Source organism: Epinephelus lanceolatus, chromosome 24 (assembly GCF_041903045.1).
Source record: "Epinephelus lanceolatus isolate andai-2023 chromosome 24, ASM4190304v1, whole genome shotgun sequence".
Lineage (NCBI taxonomy): Eukaryota > Metazoa > Chordata > Actinopteri > Perciformes > Serranidae > Epinephelus > Epinephelus lanceolatus.
Window position 1 is genome coordinate 13,193,107 of NC_135757.1, and position 16,741 is coordinate 13,209,847.

The 16,741-nt window shown below is 45.7% G+C and overlaps 1 protein-coding gene across 2 annotated transcripts; it reads right to left on the minus strand.

Annotated features, from left to right (window-relative positions):
• Positions 1-4,214: 4,214 nt before the first annotated feature.
• LOC117249939 (insulin receptor substrate 2-like) lies at positions 4,215-15,529 on the minus strand. Of its 2 annotated transcripts, none has more exons than XM_033615827.2 (3): positions 12,700-15,529; positions 11,861-12,360; positions 4,215-5,021 (listed from the first exon to the last, which is right to left on the minus strand). In XM_033615827.2, exons 1-3 carry the CDS (start codon positions 15,378-15,380, stop codon positions 5,017-5,019), a joined length of 3,186 nt encoding a protein of 1,061 aa, XP_033471718.1. In that variant the 5' UTR covers positions 15,381-15,529; the 3' UTR covers positions 4,215-5,016. The 2 variants fall into 2 exon arrangements, with proteins under 2 accessions (XP_033471718.1, XP_078022098.1); XM_078165972.1 differs by having other exon boundaries at positions 4,884-5,021; positions 11,861-12,357.
• Positions 15,530-16,741: the final 1,212 nt, after the last annotated feature.

Below are 16,741 nucleotides of genomic sequence, written 5' to 3' on the forward strand. Positions count from 1 at the left end.
CGACTAATTGAATTGTGTACAGTATGTAGAATGAGAGTAGTAGCCTGAATGCTGCTAACAATGTCAGCCAGTTCCTATTCTCACACTCTCTTTGTCTGTTTCCCCCGCTGCAATGTATGAATTCTCCTGTCGTTTCAGATCCTGCCACCTGCCCTGCAGTAACCCCAATGTTCCTGCCATTCCCCATCATCTGACCTCCCCTGCCCACCTGCCCAAATGTAACATAAATGCTGGCCCACTTCCATTCATTCCCCTCGAGAGCCGCTATTGTGTTTCTGCCTTGGCGGCCCAGCTATTTTCTCTGCCTGCCTGAGCTTTGCCTGTTATGACCAGTGTTATACATGTTGTTGAATTTTTGAATGTTGAACTGAATGCATTAGTTTTCAACTTATAAACCTGAACTTAAGCATCATTCGCTCCTGTGCATGATGATGACACCAACATGGCTGTGATAGCGAAGTAATTTATTTTGATCTGTGTGAACTGAACTTTGAGCTAGCTCTTTTGAACTACACAACACTTGTTATGATGCTCTACCTGCCTTTTGGACTTCTGCCCTTTAGCCTAATCCCCTGTTGAAGATGTTTGCCTCTTCTGCTCTGCCTGCCCGGTTTTGACCTGTGCCTGTTAACTATTTATTTCACCAGACTGGTCTCAGAGTCAAACTTGTTTTTAATGAGCCTCTACAAACACGAACGCCTCATGTCCACTGCATGGTTAAGCTCAGATAGGTCCCAGTTTGAATAAAGTGGAAACATATAGCTACAGATCTACCCCCTCACCATAGTTGGGACTCTGACCGTCATAAATGACTGTGACATCATCCTCTATGTGATAAAGCGTTGCCCGTCCAAACAGAGAAACATCTTCGCTTTGTTATTGACCATGGCGTGGTTTTCCGGGCTGCCATTTTTTACATTCGAGGTCATGTGAATACCAAAATTGCAGTTGCTTGTGACAGTAGCTTGGTTATTTAAAGTGCCTAAGTGTCTGCAGCCATGCTAGCGGATCTGTGAGGCTGCACAGTGATGTTTTTAGCCTCTGCATGCTAACATGCTCACAATTACAATGCTAACATGCTGATGTCTAGCACATATCATGTAACCATTTTCACAATCTTAGTTTACAGTGTTAGCTTGACATTTGCATATTAGCACTAAACAGCACTAAACTTTTAATACGTAATGCACGAATAAGATTGTGGTATCAGTCTTATCTAATCTCTGCAAGATAGCATATGAGTGAACATATACTATTTCTTCAAATACCACAAACACAAGTCCATTCACCACTGACAATAAAAGTATCAAAACCCTGGAAAATAAAACCCAAATTATCTGCATGACTAGACACCAAAGAGCTTTTTTGTCAGGTGAACTGACCTTTTAAGCCTCTAAGTCTTATTTAATCCCATAATAAGTAACCAAAGATAAGAACCTCATCAATGGAAATTACTTCTATAGCTTACAATGAGCATGTGTAGTAAGATAACTGCGTGGTAAAGTAACACAGTGTTCCTGTATGACAGCTGCATGCGAGTGTGTCAGAGATAGAAACAGGTGAACTGTGTTGTTTACTTCATGCTTTGAACCCGCTGACCTCCAGACTCTGAGTACGCAGTACGTTCTGAACACACGTGGCTTGGCAGGAAGTCATTGGTTCAGTATGGGCTTCCTGCCTCAGCCTCCGACTGAAATAAAAACACTTACAGAGAGAGAAAGTGTCGCCCGGAGAATTCAGCTCCTTTGTCTTCACAGGATGGCAAACAGTCAGGAAGCTATTAGACTTTAAATGCATGATATTCCAGTGAGTAAGGGAGAAGAAGAGGGGCAGGATGGGATCTGGAGTCTCCTGAGGTTGATGCCTCACAGTTTAAAGGATTAAAATTAGTGTGTTTTTTGGGGAAAAAATTCTTAAAGTTACACTATACAACTTTTTTAATCATTTATATCATAAACAATTCAGAAATACTGCATGTTATTCTTGCTTTAAAGCATTTCTATAAGAAAAATATATGTTTCAATCTATTATTATTATCATTATTTTATCCTTATAATAATATTGAATTGAGAATTTCTTAATAGTACACCACCTCCATTTGCCATTTAGGCTGCATGAGATAATACTTGCTGAAATAAAAATGAAGACAAAGTTGTACCTCTTTAAATAAATTCATTTATTTCTGTAGGTTGCTATCCATAATCAATACAGACAAAAGCAATACTTGACTACCAGAATTTATAAATCATAATAATCATCTCTTGTGAGCATCACAATAAACATTATATTGAACTATGTACAATGGAAGACAACGACACATTCAGACTGAGTCACTCCAAGATCAATCTGCAAAAGAAGAGTCTGTTCATGGACACAGAAAATGGGGAAAGCGCCTTGAGACATGTCAGGAACAAAGTTCCTGGTGACAAAAACAAAACACTTGGCAGAGAGAGAAATGTACAAGGAGCAAAAGAGCTTCGGCTCGCCACGAAAAGAAAATAAATCATCAATGCAATGTTACATTTGGTTCCACGGTTGTAAACTAGATTGTATTCATGTCACTATTGCATATGCCATTAGGTAAAGTGTGTCAACAAGGCAAAGAGATCTCTATAATAAAATAGACAGAGTATTTTTTCATATAGTCACAGGGACTGTGAGGGAGAAAGCATACAATACACTGTACAACCTCAAAGCAAAAACCCCGTCCCCTTTTTAAAAATCGATAGCCAAAGTCTTTACACAGGAATATCATTGCAACATAGGTAAAATCTAAGTACTCTAGTTATTTTCAATAGATTGTTTTTAGTTAAACTCTCTCTATGTACACAATATACACATTCAAGACTCTGAAGATAAATAGATATCACAATTTAGTGTGGTACTGCTCCAATATTATTCAACTCTGTCAAAACCATTTCCCACATTGTGTGTGTGGTGTTCCCACCAGCTCAGCGATACATTCAGACATGGTTAAAGTGTTACAATCTACTGTACACTGAAGGGGTTGAGAGCCAGTTGTAGATGGCACAGCAGACAACGCAAAGACCACACAGTCAGTATAGCATCAAGGGCTTCGTTTATGTTAACGAACCATTTGGCTGCTATTTGGGAGGGTCAAAACTTAAGATTCTTCAGATTAAAACAAGACTAACTTTTGAAATAAATAAATTATTCTCCTGACAATTTAAAAGGTAAATTTATAAGCAATAAAACACCACTGCTACAGCGTTGGTATGACCAGTAGCTTAAGGTAGCTAATGTTAACCAGTAGCTAATAGCAGCTAAAGACAGCCAGTAGCTAATGGTGGCTAATGTCAACCAGTAGCTAATAGTAGTTAAGGTCAACCTGTAGCTAATGGTGGCTAATGTCAACCAGTACCTAATAGTAGTTAGGGTCAACCGGTAGCTAATGATGGCTAATGTCAACCAGTACCTAATGGCAGTTAAGGTCAGCCTGTAGCTAATGGTGGCTAATGTCAGCAAACATTAAATACATGGGCCTTCTGCTGTACAACACTTAATGACTTTTCTCTATTTGTGCTGTTACATCATGTTTTAGCATTTAGCATTATCCTGTAGTTACATAGTTGCTCAGTCAAATACTTACAAAGTCTTGCTTTATTTTATAACTTTACATGATTTCCTCTATCGGCCATATCAAATTTTTGTCTGTCTGCCATAAAGATATATTTTTCATACAGCTGGTTCTTCATTGAACCTCCATGATGCGGCCAGATGTGGCTTTTGGCCGCTCCTCTTATACTTTTTCTGTGTTGCTGAACCCTCCTCCTCTCACTGATTGTCCAGTATTGCTGACACCAGCCCGCCCCCCCCCCCCCCCACTTCAGCCCTCACTGGTTGACCGGAAATCATTTTGACTGTGCCCCAACCTAGACATATTATTTTATTGGCTCCACCCCTCCGTCATCTCCTCAACTATACAGTTGTACCGTCAAACGATATCACAGCAGGGAGGCCTACATCGAGCTCAACAGCAGGCCGTAGGTTTGAAGGTAGGAGTGTGTGAGGTTTTCAGGCTCAAGTGACTGAGGAACTGTGGGAGGTACAGTGCATTCAGATGCCTGGTGTTGTGGGGTCTGAGCTGACTTATAGAGACGCATAACGCTTAAAGACATTTAGAAATATATTTCTTTAAGTCCAGCGCTTTGATTGGACAAAAATAAACTAGGTTAGAATAAATAAGAAATTAGTAATTAAGAAAATACTTTAATATCAATACGATAAATCAGATCTCAAGCAGCCCCACTGTACTGTACATTTCTGAAATAATATTTTAATGGTAAGCTAGGCTATTTACTTTCCACAACAGAATAACAATATAGAGATGTAGGTCCAAACAGACATACCGTAATAGAATATTTATCTCTTATTTCATAGAAAAACATAAGGACAGTATAGACATTAAGGCATTGGGTAGGTCTTATCAGACATTCATCTTCCAAAAATAAATAACATATCTAATCTAAATATATTTATATACTCAGTGTACCAAGGTACCCTCACTCCCTGGGCCATTTCTATAGAAGGTTTCATTGTTCACTGTCATACCAGTTGGTTGTACTTTGTCTCAGAAATGCACTCACACTCATACAGGCAGTCATAAAACTACCCTCAAGTAAATAAATAGCATCTGGGTAGCATTAAAGTGTTGTTATTATCTGACTATCTTTGCTTCTGTGCTTGCGCCAAAATGTGGGTCACAGGAGAAATGGCCTCTGAAAGCGCAGGGAACATGAGACGCACCAATACACAACACACATCCACTCACCCGCCCACACACATGTACACAAACACACCCGTCTTGCCTTCAGCGAATTCATTACATGCATAGATGGTGACCTGCTTGTTTCCTAAGTGTGTGTGAGTGTTGCTGAGGGTCCAGACAGTCTTTTGGGGACACAGAGCCCAGTGGAAGGGCAAAGTTAATTCTTTTTAAAAATTCGAGCAGCAGCAGGTCGGTGAAGACGCCAAGTCAGAGGATACAGGAGTCCTTCAGTCTGCAAGAGAAGACAAGACAGAGGTAGATGGAGTTAGTGGAAATATCTCATCACGTCTTCTTACACTCTCTAACAATCACATATTATTAAGTGCCATAGGATAAGCATTTGCATCCATTTGCATAAAACTGTCGAGCAAATTGTACTCAAATTTTTTTGACAAATAAAATACAAATGTGGTGCTACACTTCTTTAAGCGTTGCCATTACCATCTGTCAGCAAGTTAAACAGTGCGAAATTGGCGATAGGAATGTTTCGCACAACATACAAAGATTACTCTATGGCGCTACTAGTGGTCAAAACTCCACATGGCACTTTTAATATTTTAACATAAACATTCCAAGGCTGCGTAAATATGCATTTCACTAATCCAATTCCTTGACTAGTCTGCAGATCACTATTCAAACTACAGCAAATCAGCTTAATTGTGGGACCGTGGGTAAGAAAAATTCTGCCTGAGTACTACATAAAACTTCTTTGAATAAAAGAGCAGCTAATGTATAAATTATTCTGAGGAGAAACAGGTGAGTGGAGATATTCAAGAGCTCCTTTCTACTTGATTGTGGAAGCAGAAACAGTGAGTAAACCCCTGTTGGTAGCCTGATTATTTTCCCACAAACAACACTGGTGCCAACAATGCAGAACTTTGAGCCAGCAGACATGAGAGGTCTGAAAGAATAGTCTTATTACTGTACAGTGTGAACTCATTCAGACTCAGATTAAGCTGCGTTTCTGTGCCACAATAACAAGGAGACACTGGGAAAAGCAGCTTGGGTAAAAAGAACAGTGAGTGCTGCACACACAGGTTAAATTGGAGGGATTTGGCAGGTCTTAATGTGATTGTTTTATGTGTGTTTAGTACGAATTTGGTTCATTAAAGCCATGATGAACTGCTCGCCCATTCACCTAAACCCATCCCAATCCTCTTGAGTTGTGAAGAGATGGTGTGTCTCATTCTCTTAACACACCAGCTGTTTCGCCCGGGAAGCGCTTCGAAGGACAGCAAGGGGGGGCTGGAAGTAGGGGGCTGGTCGGTAATGGTTGTTATTACATAATCTATGATGAAGAGTGATGGGGGGCGGGGGTCTCCTGTCGCGCTGCCGTGTTGCTATGGACACACGCTGAGCAGAGGAGGACCAGCTAGCAGCAGTAGCAGCTGATGCAGCCCTCATCATATATAGAGAGAGAAATCATACTGCATTTACATTGCATTGGTAGTTAAGAAGGTTTTTGTGGCTACTGTTGAAAGTCTAAGTGTGGAGGAGGGGTTGGGGGCATTGCAAGCATACAGAAGGAAGGATTTGCTTGAAATCAGGGCGGTGGTCAGGGGGAGGGAGGGGCACTGGGTCAACTGGAAGCCTCCAGGAAGTGATTCTTACAGCTGAGGAGAGGGCTGCGCCACTCAATGTGGGTATGGGAAACAGGGAGCGGGGACGAAGGAGAGACTTCCAGGAGGACAATATCCCCGCTGCAGTCATGTGTCAAGAAACCACAGGAGGATTACATGGTTGTCTTTGGGCTGGGAGAGTTCTATCAGTGCAGGGCTGATGAAACTCTTTAAAAAGCCGTCGGATAACCTCAAAAATGCACAGCGGTCGGACTGAAAGCAAGGCTGTTTTTCTTAGTTCCTGAACAGTTGCCATTTTTGGAGCTATCATCCAGTTTATGTATAAAGAAACAGCTTTAGAAAACACTATTTTACTATCTTAATTCTATTTTTACGTGATAAATGATGAACAAAGAGGGATGGGGGGTAGGTGAGGACATTAGGGATGTTCTAAATCCTAAGATAAGTCTCTGTATATTATATAATTTACTCATTTACAGTGAACAGATACCCAGATATGGTTTTATAGACAATTTACAAACAGATTTCTGCTAATTTTAGCATGATGTGTGCTCAGTTATGATGAGCTGAGATCTGTAAAGGCTAAAGCAAACAAATGCCCACACCTTGCATTAGCCAGCTGCTGTCCGTGGAGTAGCCGCTGGCTCTCACTGATCTGCCCCTGGCCGTCTAATCTCGCCTGCAGAGGCTGTAATCTCATCTGGAGCTGTGGCTGGCTAAATGTGGGGAACGCTGGCCACGCAGTTATCTAGCAGCTAGCGCTTCTGTCTGGAACATCCCGGCCTACTTTAGCCCCCCTCCTGCCTGTGCCATAACACACACACACACACACGCTGCCTGGAAACTCTGACACAAGAGCCTGCGGTGTTACGTGCGCATGTTTGTTCTCTATATATCAAGTAACATGGCATTTTGTAACTTGGCTTTTTGCAGCTGCTTTGTTAGGTTTGCAAGATCTCAGCTTCAATGCAGGTCTGATGCAGATGTAAATAAAGTATTCAAGAGCTTGTGTGTGTGTGTTTGAGGCAGCGTGCAGGGATGCAGCAACAATGGCTTGAACAATCAGATTGATGGCTAAAATGTCACCTTTATGAATGATGCCACACATGCCAGCACAAAATGTGACATGCAGAAAATCAAGTAGAGCCACATAGGCGCCACATAGTAATGACGCTGTGGAAAAAGTGGTATCAGTGTAGCCTTTATGCATATGTCTAAGTCTCAGTGTGTGTGAGCAGCAGAGAGGCAAAAGAAATGTCTTCATTATTGATTTATCTGCAGATGTGGTCTATAAAATGTCAGAAAACACTTTAAAAAAAAGTGCCTGTAGCCCAAGATTATGTCATCAAAAATCACCTGACAGCCACATCTACTGAGCATGCTCAGAGCGAGTTAGAGATGCATGGCTGTGCAGCTAGACCCCTTTCACTTGCTGCACCCTCTAACATCACACACATCACAGGAAATGTAAGTAACACAGATATATGTAACATGTTCTGGGGGCATTTCGATCTGCCCACCACATCATCCCCGCGATGACATCACCCGCAATACTACTGACTGAATGACGTTAAGGGGAAGCAGGATTTGAGTAGATGGACACGAATGCTTCTAATCTGTCCGATGAATTACACACACACACACACACACACACACACACATGATGCTGATGGTCACGCTCTCTGCAGCCTGTGGGTGCGGCAGATGGTGGGCTGTCATTAGCGGAGGGATAGTGAGTAGGTAGGAATGTGTGTGTGCATGAGAAAGAGACATATAGTGGTATGTATATGTTGACGTGCTAGTGCAGGCAAAGGGAAGGGAAATCAGTGTAATGAGAGTGTTTGCGTGTGTGTGAAGACAGGGCAGTGGCAGGTGTTTAACCCCCCTTTTCTCCCCCCCAACTACACACACACACACGCACACTTGCCCTACAGAGAGTGGCCATCTGCCACAAGCACTCAGGAGGGACTCGGAGCCTCACAGCAGGACTCCTCCGGTCTTGGAGCCCCCTTTTCCTTTTTTACACTCCTCCCATCCCACACTGACATATAAGTCTGACTGTAATAAGAATAATCTCACTGTGCAAAATCAAGCTTCTTGAATCGTCACAGAGGAAGCAGGAGCCTGTCGCCGCCGTTAGATAAAGGTATTAGTCAGACCGAGGAGCTGAAAACAGAGACGGCTGACTTGGCTAATCTGGGTCTGGTACAGAACATCCACCTGGCTGAGCTGCGGCTAGCCGGGGCCGCGAGAAGAGACGGGGAACTGAGGTTAGGGCAGAGGTAAACACCACCTCCAAGTCACATGGGCTGGCCCGCTGACAAAGCAAGAGGTAAACAAACACCTGACTCTTATGCCACGCATTAGGACATCTAAGCTGACTCTAGGTGGAGCACCAAAAAAAACCACATCCAGCTGTCAGTAGCTTATGACTTCTGGGGTTTTGTTGACTGGAAGCAGTGCAGTCATGTTTCTTTCCAAAGGGGCTGTCACATGGGTCTGGGGGGCTAAATTCCAGTTAGGGGCTGACTGTTTTTACTTTCATCCTGACAAACACATATCTTCCTCCAGAGCGGTGGCATTCCACCAGTAGTTTTCATTCCAGCTAAACTACATTTCACTGGGAGGGTTAACTAAGATTCACTACTGTTTTTAAGAGGCTGTAGTGCTCATTTTTAAGATAGTGTGAGGGTAGTGGTATCTCGTAAAACTAGTCAACGTAAGGCACCCATTAATAGCAACACTGTTGGCATGGCTTGTTGGGAGGGGGTCTAAATAATGCTACAAAGTTAGGCCAAATTTTGGCGAGGGAACAACTGGCGTGGCCATGTTCAAACGAGTCCCCTGAACTCTCACCTCAAGATATCTGAATGAAAATGGGTTCTGTGGGTGCCCATGAGATACAGAACACATTAAAATGGGATTGTTTTGAGCTCAAAGTGTTAACTGTACTGGCATCAGTCTATACACATCAGCTAATCAGTAATATTAATTGTTAAATAAGACTCCAAAGTATATAACTATGTGCCTATGAACTTCAACAGCATAAAAGAATCCCTTAAATTTAGTTATGGCTTTTGGTTTTGGTGCCACCCCAAGATTTTCAGTGGCCCCATCCAGGCAAAATTCCTGGAGGCACCACTGCAACTGAGGTGTTTGGCTGGAATTAAAAACCTGCAGGCCTTTTGGTCAGGATGGCACATGGTCCAGCGCCCCAGTGCAACACCCTGATAGACACAAAACCAAAGCCCTCCTCCAGTGGGGCCCATCACCAAAAACCCCAGTGTTGCACTTTGACCTTCTTCACCCCACTTCGCCACACAGCAGTGCAGTGGGACTGAGCATTCAGTAAACAAGCCATCGTGTCTGCCATCCTGCACTCCCAGAATGCACCTTGCTCGAAAGGGGGCCGGGGGGGGGGGGGGGGGGGGGGCTCACCAATGAGTTTATTTGTTGCTTTAAAAAGCCCAAGCCCCTCCCCTCCTCTTTCTACTGAGCATACAAGGCTGCGCTCCATCTCCCCCTCTCTGCTTGTCTTACTTCTGCTAAGTGAACAGCCTAATGAGGCAGAAGGGCAGTGGAGTGCACGTGCCATCCTGCTCCATTATGCACGCATTCGTTCGCCCACAAACAGTCAGGCTCTGGAAAACAAAACAGGCCTCTCCCTCTCTCCCTCTCTGCACATCTCTGCCAAGTGCTCACGGATGCAGGCTACGCCACTGGAAAGAAAAAAAGATCCCTAGAAGAAAAAAAAACACCCCCTTACTGCTCTACATGCGTACGTGCTACAGTCCACATGTATGTGCATGACTGTTTTCCCTCCCTCTCCCTGCTCAATAACATCCAAGCTTTATTAGTATCATAAAAATGTTTGTACTCCATTAAAACATGAGTGCAGAGAACGTGCAAACAGATGAAAACAAACATGCTAGCACATGCTGTTGAGAGTAATTTTGCTGTAAATGAAATTTGTGAAAGGATGCAGCATCATTAACTCAGTTTACAGCCTGTTTAAATGAAAACAGGATGTCACTTTTAAAGAAGGCATAAAGGAAAACTGATTTTCCATACTGTGATGGCTGCTTGTGTTTGTATGTTCCTCTGTATTTACAAGAACATCACAGACTGTGCAAATAACAACAATGTTTAGAGCATTTTTTCTGTTGTATATAGAGTGAAACATAATATGGCGTCTCTCTCCACACACAGGGGCCATGTGGTGAAATAAAAGCCACTTTCTATTCAAATGGCCCGCAGCCGGGAAACAAAAACAGGCCCCTCTCACAGCAACTTTTCAAACCCGCTCAGCCAGGAATGTGGACCGTGACATCCAGTTACCTGATGGCTGCATAGCAACTCTCCCACTTTGTTGTTTTCCCTCAGTGTGCCTGCAAGGACACAAACACATATCCACTTGTGCAGGGGCCTCACATGTCAGCATACAACCCCTCCTCCTGTGCCAACCCCTTTTACATGCTCACAAACACATGTGAGCTCACTGTGTCCTGTAAACAGCGCAGAGACGGGGGTCAAACTTGGCTTTAATGCCAACATTCTGCCATCCCTATTTGTTTACAACGTCTGCTATCCCATGCCACAGCTTTATTTGGTCCACTAGGATATTCTGGGACACGGTATTGATCATGGAGGTGGTGGGGGAATAAAAAGTCTATAGAGGTCACATTGATGTGCAAGACATCCTAAAGCCTACCCAACTGAAAAACAACAGCCGGAAATGCCTGCGGCTCAGTGTGACATTAGGAGGCCTTAACAATACTTGTGGCTAATGTTTCATAATGAATCTCGAGCCTCTCATTTTGCACATTCATTCATGATAAGCGTTGGTGGAATCCCAAAATCTGCTTGTGTATTTTTAGTGTGTGCAGCCCACGACAGCAGCGGGGAGGCAGCGTCCTGCTCTGTCGTGGTGCTTGTTTACTTCAGAGCTCCCAGCCTGGTCACGTTTCATAGCAGCCTTGTGCTGCGTTCACATGTTGTGGGAAGTACAGGCAATACCAAATATGCACATGTCAAAAAACAACAGTCCAGTATGATGTACTGCAACTAAAACCAGAAACCACTCTTCTTCATTTTGACACTCCAAACCTCTGTTGTTTGATTGCAAAAGTAGCCACAAGACACCACACATGTTTCAGGAAATGAAAGTACTCAGAAGTAGGAGCTTAAGAGGAGCACCTGAAGGCTGCATCAGCACCACCTACGTGTACTTTGAAATCCAGAGAGCCAGATTGAATTTGAATTTGAAGGAAATACAAGTTTGTCTTCATCCTTGTTTTTCCTCTCCTCCATTTGCCTGCCAGTTGTACAGTGCCGCTCTCTTTTCCTACAGTAAAGTCAAACTCAGAACAACTGTTCACATTCCTTAAACACTTTTTTCCCTCCTTTAAAAAGAGTAACACCTGCAGAGGCTTTAAGTTGAAAGTTGAAATAAATTATTTAGCAGAACACATCTGACAGCAACCTCACTCACCTTTGGCAGTGGTTGCAGCCTCCTTGAATCCCAAACAGACATATGGTGAGCTGTGTAATCCATTGATACCCCCTTTGCAGCTGCTGGTGGGTTTGAAGCCAGCCAGGTCCTCGCATTTCTCCACATCCCTGTTGTCCAGCAGGTTCAAGGCAATATAGTTCAGCCCGTTGGCGTAGCCGGCAGAGCTCTGCCGGTTCACAGGGCTGCCGTACTCCTCGTCTGAGCCCTCGCTGCTCCGGGACGAGATGTTCTCCACCGAGCTGTGCCTCTTCACCATGTCGCCACGGGCAAAGGAGGGGAAGACTGGTGTCACAGTGGCAGTGGAGGAGAAGGTCTCTGAGCTGTGGCGCCGACGTCCCTGCGGATTGGCGCGGATCACCTTGGCGGAGCAGTCGGGGTCCAACGTGGAGGAAGAGGTGGCTCCAAGCAGGAAGACCCCAATGCCTTGTGGGACTCCCTGGTCCTCCAGAGAGAGCCTTCTCTCCCGGCTGCTCTGGCTGCTGGAAGTTCAAAATATGACATGTTTAGTCATCAAATAGGCAATGTAGATAAAAAAGGAGACCATCAAGCTATTAAAACATTACAGAACTGCTAAAATATTCAGAAAGGTGTTGAAATTTTGACGATTAGACACTTTGTATTACACATTGTACATTTGTTTGTTGAGTTAAATGTACATTTGTTCATTCAGAGTGATTAAAATGCTAGTTTTATCACATAGTACAAACTGTTCAGAACATAGTAACTGCTATACCACGATGTTTGCCTTAACCTGGGATCAATTATACAGCCAGACTTTTGAAATACATGATAATAAATGGCTTCCTGTCAACAGATACCTTGCTGTGTTCTGAGGAACAAGCTGCGGAGGCGAGCTGGTCATCCCAAACGTCATCTCAGTGTAGTCATTTTTCACCTCATCACCGAGGCCCTGAGGCCCTTTCTCGGCATCCAGATGGTACACTTCGTCCTCCTCTGAACACATGGATAACTCTGGGAGCGTGTCCAAGCGCTCAGCAGGGGTGTCAACCTCCTTGGGTGAGTGTGAGCCCAGCTCCAGGTTCATGTAGTCTGTCAGAGAGGACCTCCCGGGGCCCCCACTGCTGGAGCCCAGTGATGAAGACTGGCTCTCTGTGGATACAGTGGAGGGCGGGGAGAATCTGGCGCTGCTGAAGTCAATGTTGATGTATTCTCCAGGGCTTCGAGGTTCTCCGGGGAGGGGGTGCTCGTTCATGCTGGGCAGGGTCCTCAGGGTGTCCAGGGAGAGCCTGTTAGGCCTGCCGAGCCGCCCTCTGTAGGCCAGGCTCTCCGCCCGGTTGTGTCTGATTGGGGAGGGGACCGAGGGGCTCAGCGGTGAGGTCTGAGCTGCACTGGGCTGCATCACTGAATAATAGTCTGACTCCCCCAGCCTCTGCCTCAAACTCTGAGGGCTCATCAACACATACTGGTTGCTCTCCTCATTCTTGGAGGCTTGAAGTTTAGCAGGGAGCGTGAGGGAGCCGGCCTGGTATGCTGACCTCACTGATGGAGCTTCACCAGCCAGCAGGCCCATGTAGTAGTCAGGTGGGGTCTGGAGTGGAGGTGGGTTTCCAGGTGACATATTCATGTATTCGCCATTCCTGTCTGGGCTCTCAATGGAGGATTTGGAGCCACACCACATTCTCATGTAGCCATTGTCCTCCAGAGAGCTGCTGCAGGGCGAGTTGGTCTTGTAGCCGCCGCTGGCAGCCGCCTGAGGATGCACCCTCGGGTTCACAATCTGCTTGGGTGCTGAGACACACATTGGGCTCATGGGCACGTAGTTGTCTACCTTGCCAGACTGAGCGGCTACACCTGGTGTCATTGGCATGTAGCCATCATCTGCGAGGTTGCTACTGGAGCTCCTGGATGAACCGATTTCAATGTCACCATAATCCTCGGGGTAACACACTTTGGGAGAGGCGGAGTGGGAGTTGTGTCCATGGGCCATCCTCATGAGTGTGTAGTCATCCAGGGAGGCTGAGGAGAGCGGTGCCACCACCCTCTGTTGACGTGGTGTGGTGAGGGAGTGTGTCCGCTTCCTGTAAGCCTTGTCATACGCCAGGCTGTCACCGCCAGCCCCTGACCTGCTGCCATTAGCCCCCTCCATTATCATATAGCCACAGGGGTCGCTCATGTCACGGGATGGAGGTGTGCTGGACAGAGAGTCAGGGGTGTCGCTGCGGGTCAGGGGGAGGAATCTGGGTTCCCCTGGGCTGGAGCTGTAGTCATCACACAGCATGAAGCCAGTGTCACTGAGGGAGCCAGAGATGGAGGCGCTGCAGCTAAAAGGTCGCCTGGCTTTATCAGGAGTGTAGACACCAGCCCCCCCTCGGGGTGACATGCTGATGGGGCTGGAGGTGCCTGGCGGGGAGTTGGACACCGGCATGGACCGGCTGTGATGCAGGTTGGAGGCGGACTCGAGCATCCTGCAGGTGCGCCCACTGCTGAGGGTGTGAGACCTGATGAGGTGGTTCCCAGAGTTTGGGCTGGTGGGACTCCCATTCACAGATATGGACATGGACACAGGTCGGGTCACGCTTCCATCGCCCTCACTGGCTGTTCTTATCCGACAGGACGTGAACTTCCTCCCTGGGGATGTAGCTGCCATGCTATCTGTTCTGGATCTCCTCACCAGGCCCGTCTGACTCGGGGGGAGGTTGTTGAGGTTGCGTCGTGTGGGCACAGAGATTGGGTTAGTGCTGGCAGACTGGCTCTTGCTCCTCGGCCTGAACTCTGACAGCTCCTTCATGGCCTTCATTGCCTCGAGGATGGTCTCATGGATGTTCTGCGCCACCACAGAGTCCTCCGCCTGCATCCAGAACTCCCCAGGCCCAGTGACCGCTGAGCGACCCACCTCTATGAAGAAGAAGCTGTCTGAGTGGCCACATCTCCTGATGTTCATGAGCTGCAAACTGACAGCAGCTGTTTCTGAGTTCAGTTTGACGAAGCTGATGGTCCTGCTGGACAAACACAGCCTGTACACTCCAGTGAGGTTCTTGGTCTGACCCAAGCCTTTGGATTTCAAGTTGATCTGCCATACCTCCTTGTAGACAGCTGTTGCAGGAGTAATGAGTCCGTAGCTGGCTTCCTCAAAGCCCACTAGAGAGGAGGTGGACGCGGGGCTGTCGTACACTTTCCCCTCGGCTATGAGATCAGTCAAAACCGTGAACCAGCTCTCCTGCTCCTGTTCGTTGTCCGCAGCCACGGCGAAGTACTCGTCCTTGGTGTAGAGGGCGATGAGGTGCTTGTGTTTGGCGTCGGCCCGTTTGTTTACGCACAGACAGGAGTCCAAAGTTATGACCCTTTTCGCGGCGGACTTGTTCCTCCATTTCTTCTCGCTCTCATAATACTCCAGCCGGGCAGGGCAGCGCTCCACCGGCTCCCGGAGCACGAAGAAGCGCCTGTGTCCGTGTTTCTGCTTCCTCAGATATCCGCACTTCTTCACACCGTTCGTCCCATTAGATAACAGGTGTCCCCCCGTCGCCGGAGGACTTGCCATTGCTCTGCGCGTCTCCTTTTCAAGTTCCAGGTAAGCTCTTATTCTGCAGCAAAAACAATAAAACTTTACAGATAACCCGTTTTATAATAATCTAGTCCATCGCAGACACTAAACTGTGTCCGCGCCCCCGTCACGGTAAAAGCAACAGTGCACTGGCACCAGAGCAGGCACTGATCTGGTCCTGGAGAAAAACAACATGTGACGCTGCTGCTCTAAAAACAGAATAAAACACAGAGTCATAGGGGGGCGGGGTGTGCTGCAGGGGCCGTGCCTGTCCATCAGCCAGCTCTGACGCTTCCTATTGGCTCATTAAATAATTCAAGGAAGGCAAGCCCCGCCCCCTGCTGCTCCGACTGCTACTCTCTGGTGTAGAAACCACGGTACAAACAGAAATAATCAGAGGAAAAACAATTCCTGGGGACTGTAAAATGAAAGTGTATGCAAAAACACCCTATGCATGTTTTATATATACTTATTTATAATGCAGCAAAATGAAATTTAAATACATAATTATTATTTTACAGTGTGATTTCCAATTAAATCCCTCAATTTGTACAAATGAAGATTTGAAATGTGCAACATAATGCTGGATTGTAACCATTCATTTATCAGGCAGTTAACAGTGTAAACAACCCTGACGTCCCACTTGTTATATAAGGAGCGTTGTGGCCTATATTTAAACATGTGGGCATCCCTCTCCAACTGGAACCTTGTGTTTCCCATTTCAGCACCTCAACATTTATTCTCCCATCAAACACTCCACAGTGGACACATCAGGATCGTTATTATGGTCATCATCTGCTGAAAATGTCGCCTTAGTTGTGTACAAACAGCGACAGGAAGGAAGCTTTGTTTTGCTGTTAATCTGATGTGCTTTCATGCTTGTGCTGCACTTTGCTTACAAAATGTTCACGTTGAATGAAAAACAGCCATCTCACAGAGGAGGAATGACTAAAGCAAATGCGCCAGAGGCTTCGTAGCAAAAAAAAAAACAAGCTGCAGAAATGCTGCCATCATCTGGCTGCTGAGGTTCACTCCCTGCACACAGCTCGTCCCACACATGATTTTAGCTGAAAAACTTTTCTACTCAGCAAGATCACACTCAGAAGGTAGCAGGGAATAACAAGCGCTTGATGTGACTGCATTAGGCTGTGAAGGGCCTGTCAGATGACAGAAGGAAGCAGGCAGACATCTGTTTTATCAGATCATCTGGGTAATTATGTCAGTAATTCTCCCCTGTGATCTTCATGATCATGTCAGTGTGGGGCAGACCCCCCGCCCACACACACACTTGGATTGCTTTTTATAATCTCCCAACAAGCAGATTACACCTCTGTCAGTGAGGTGTCAGGGTGAATTAG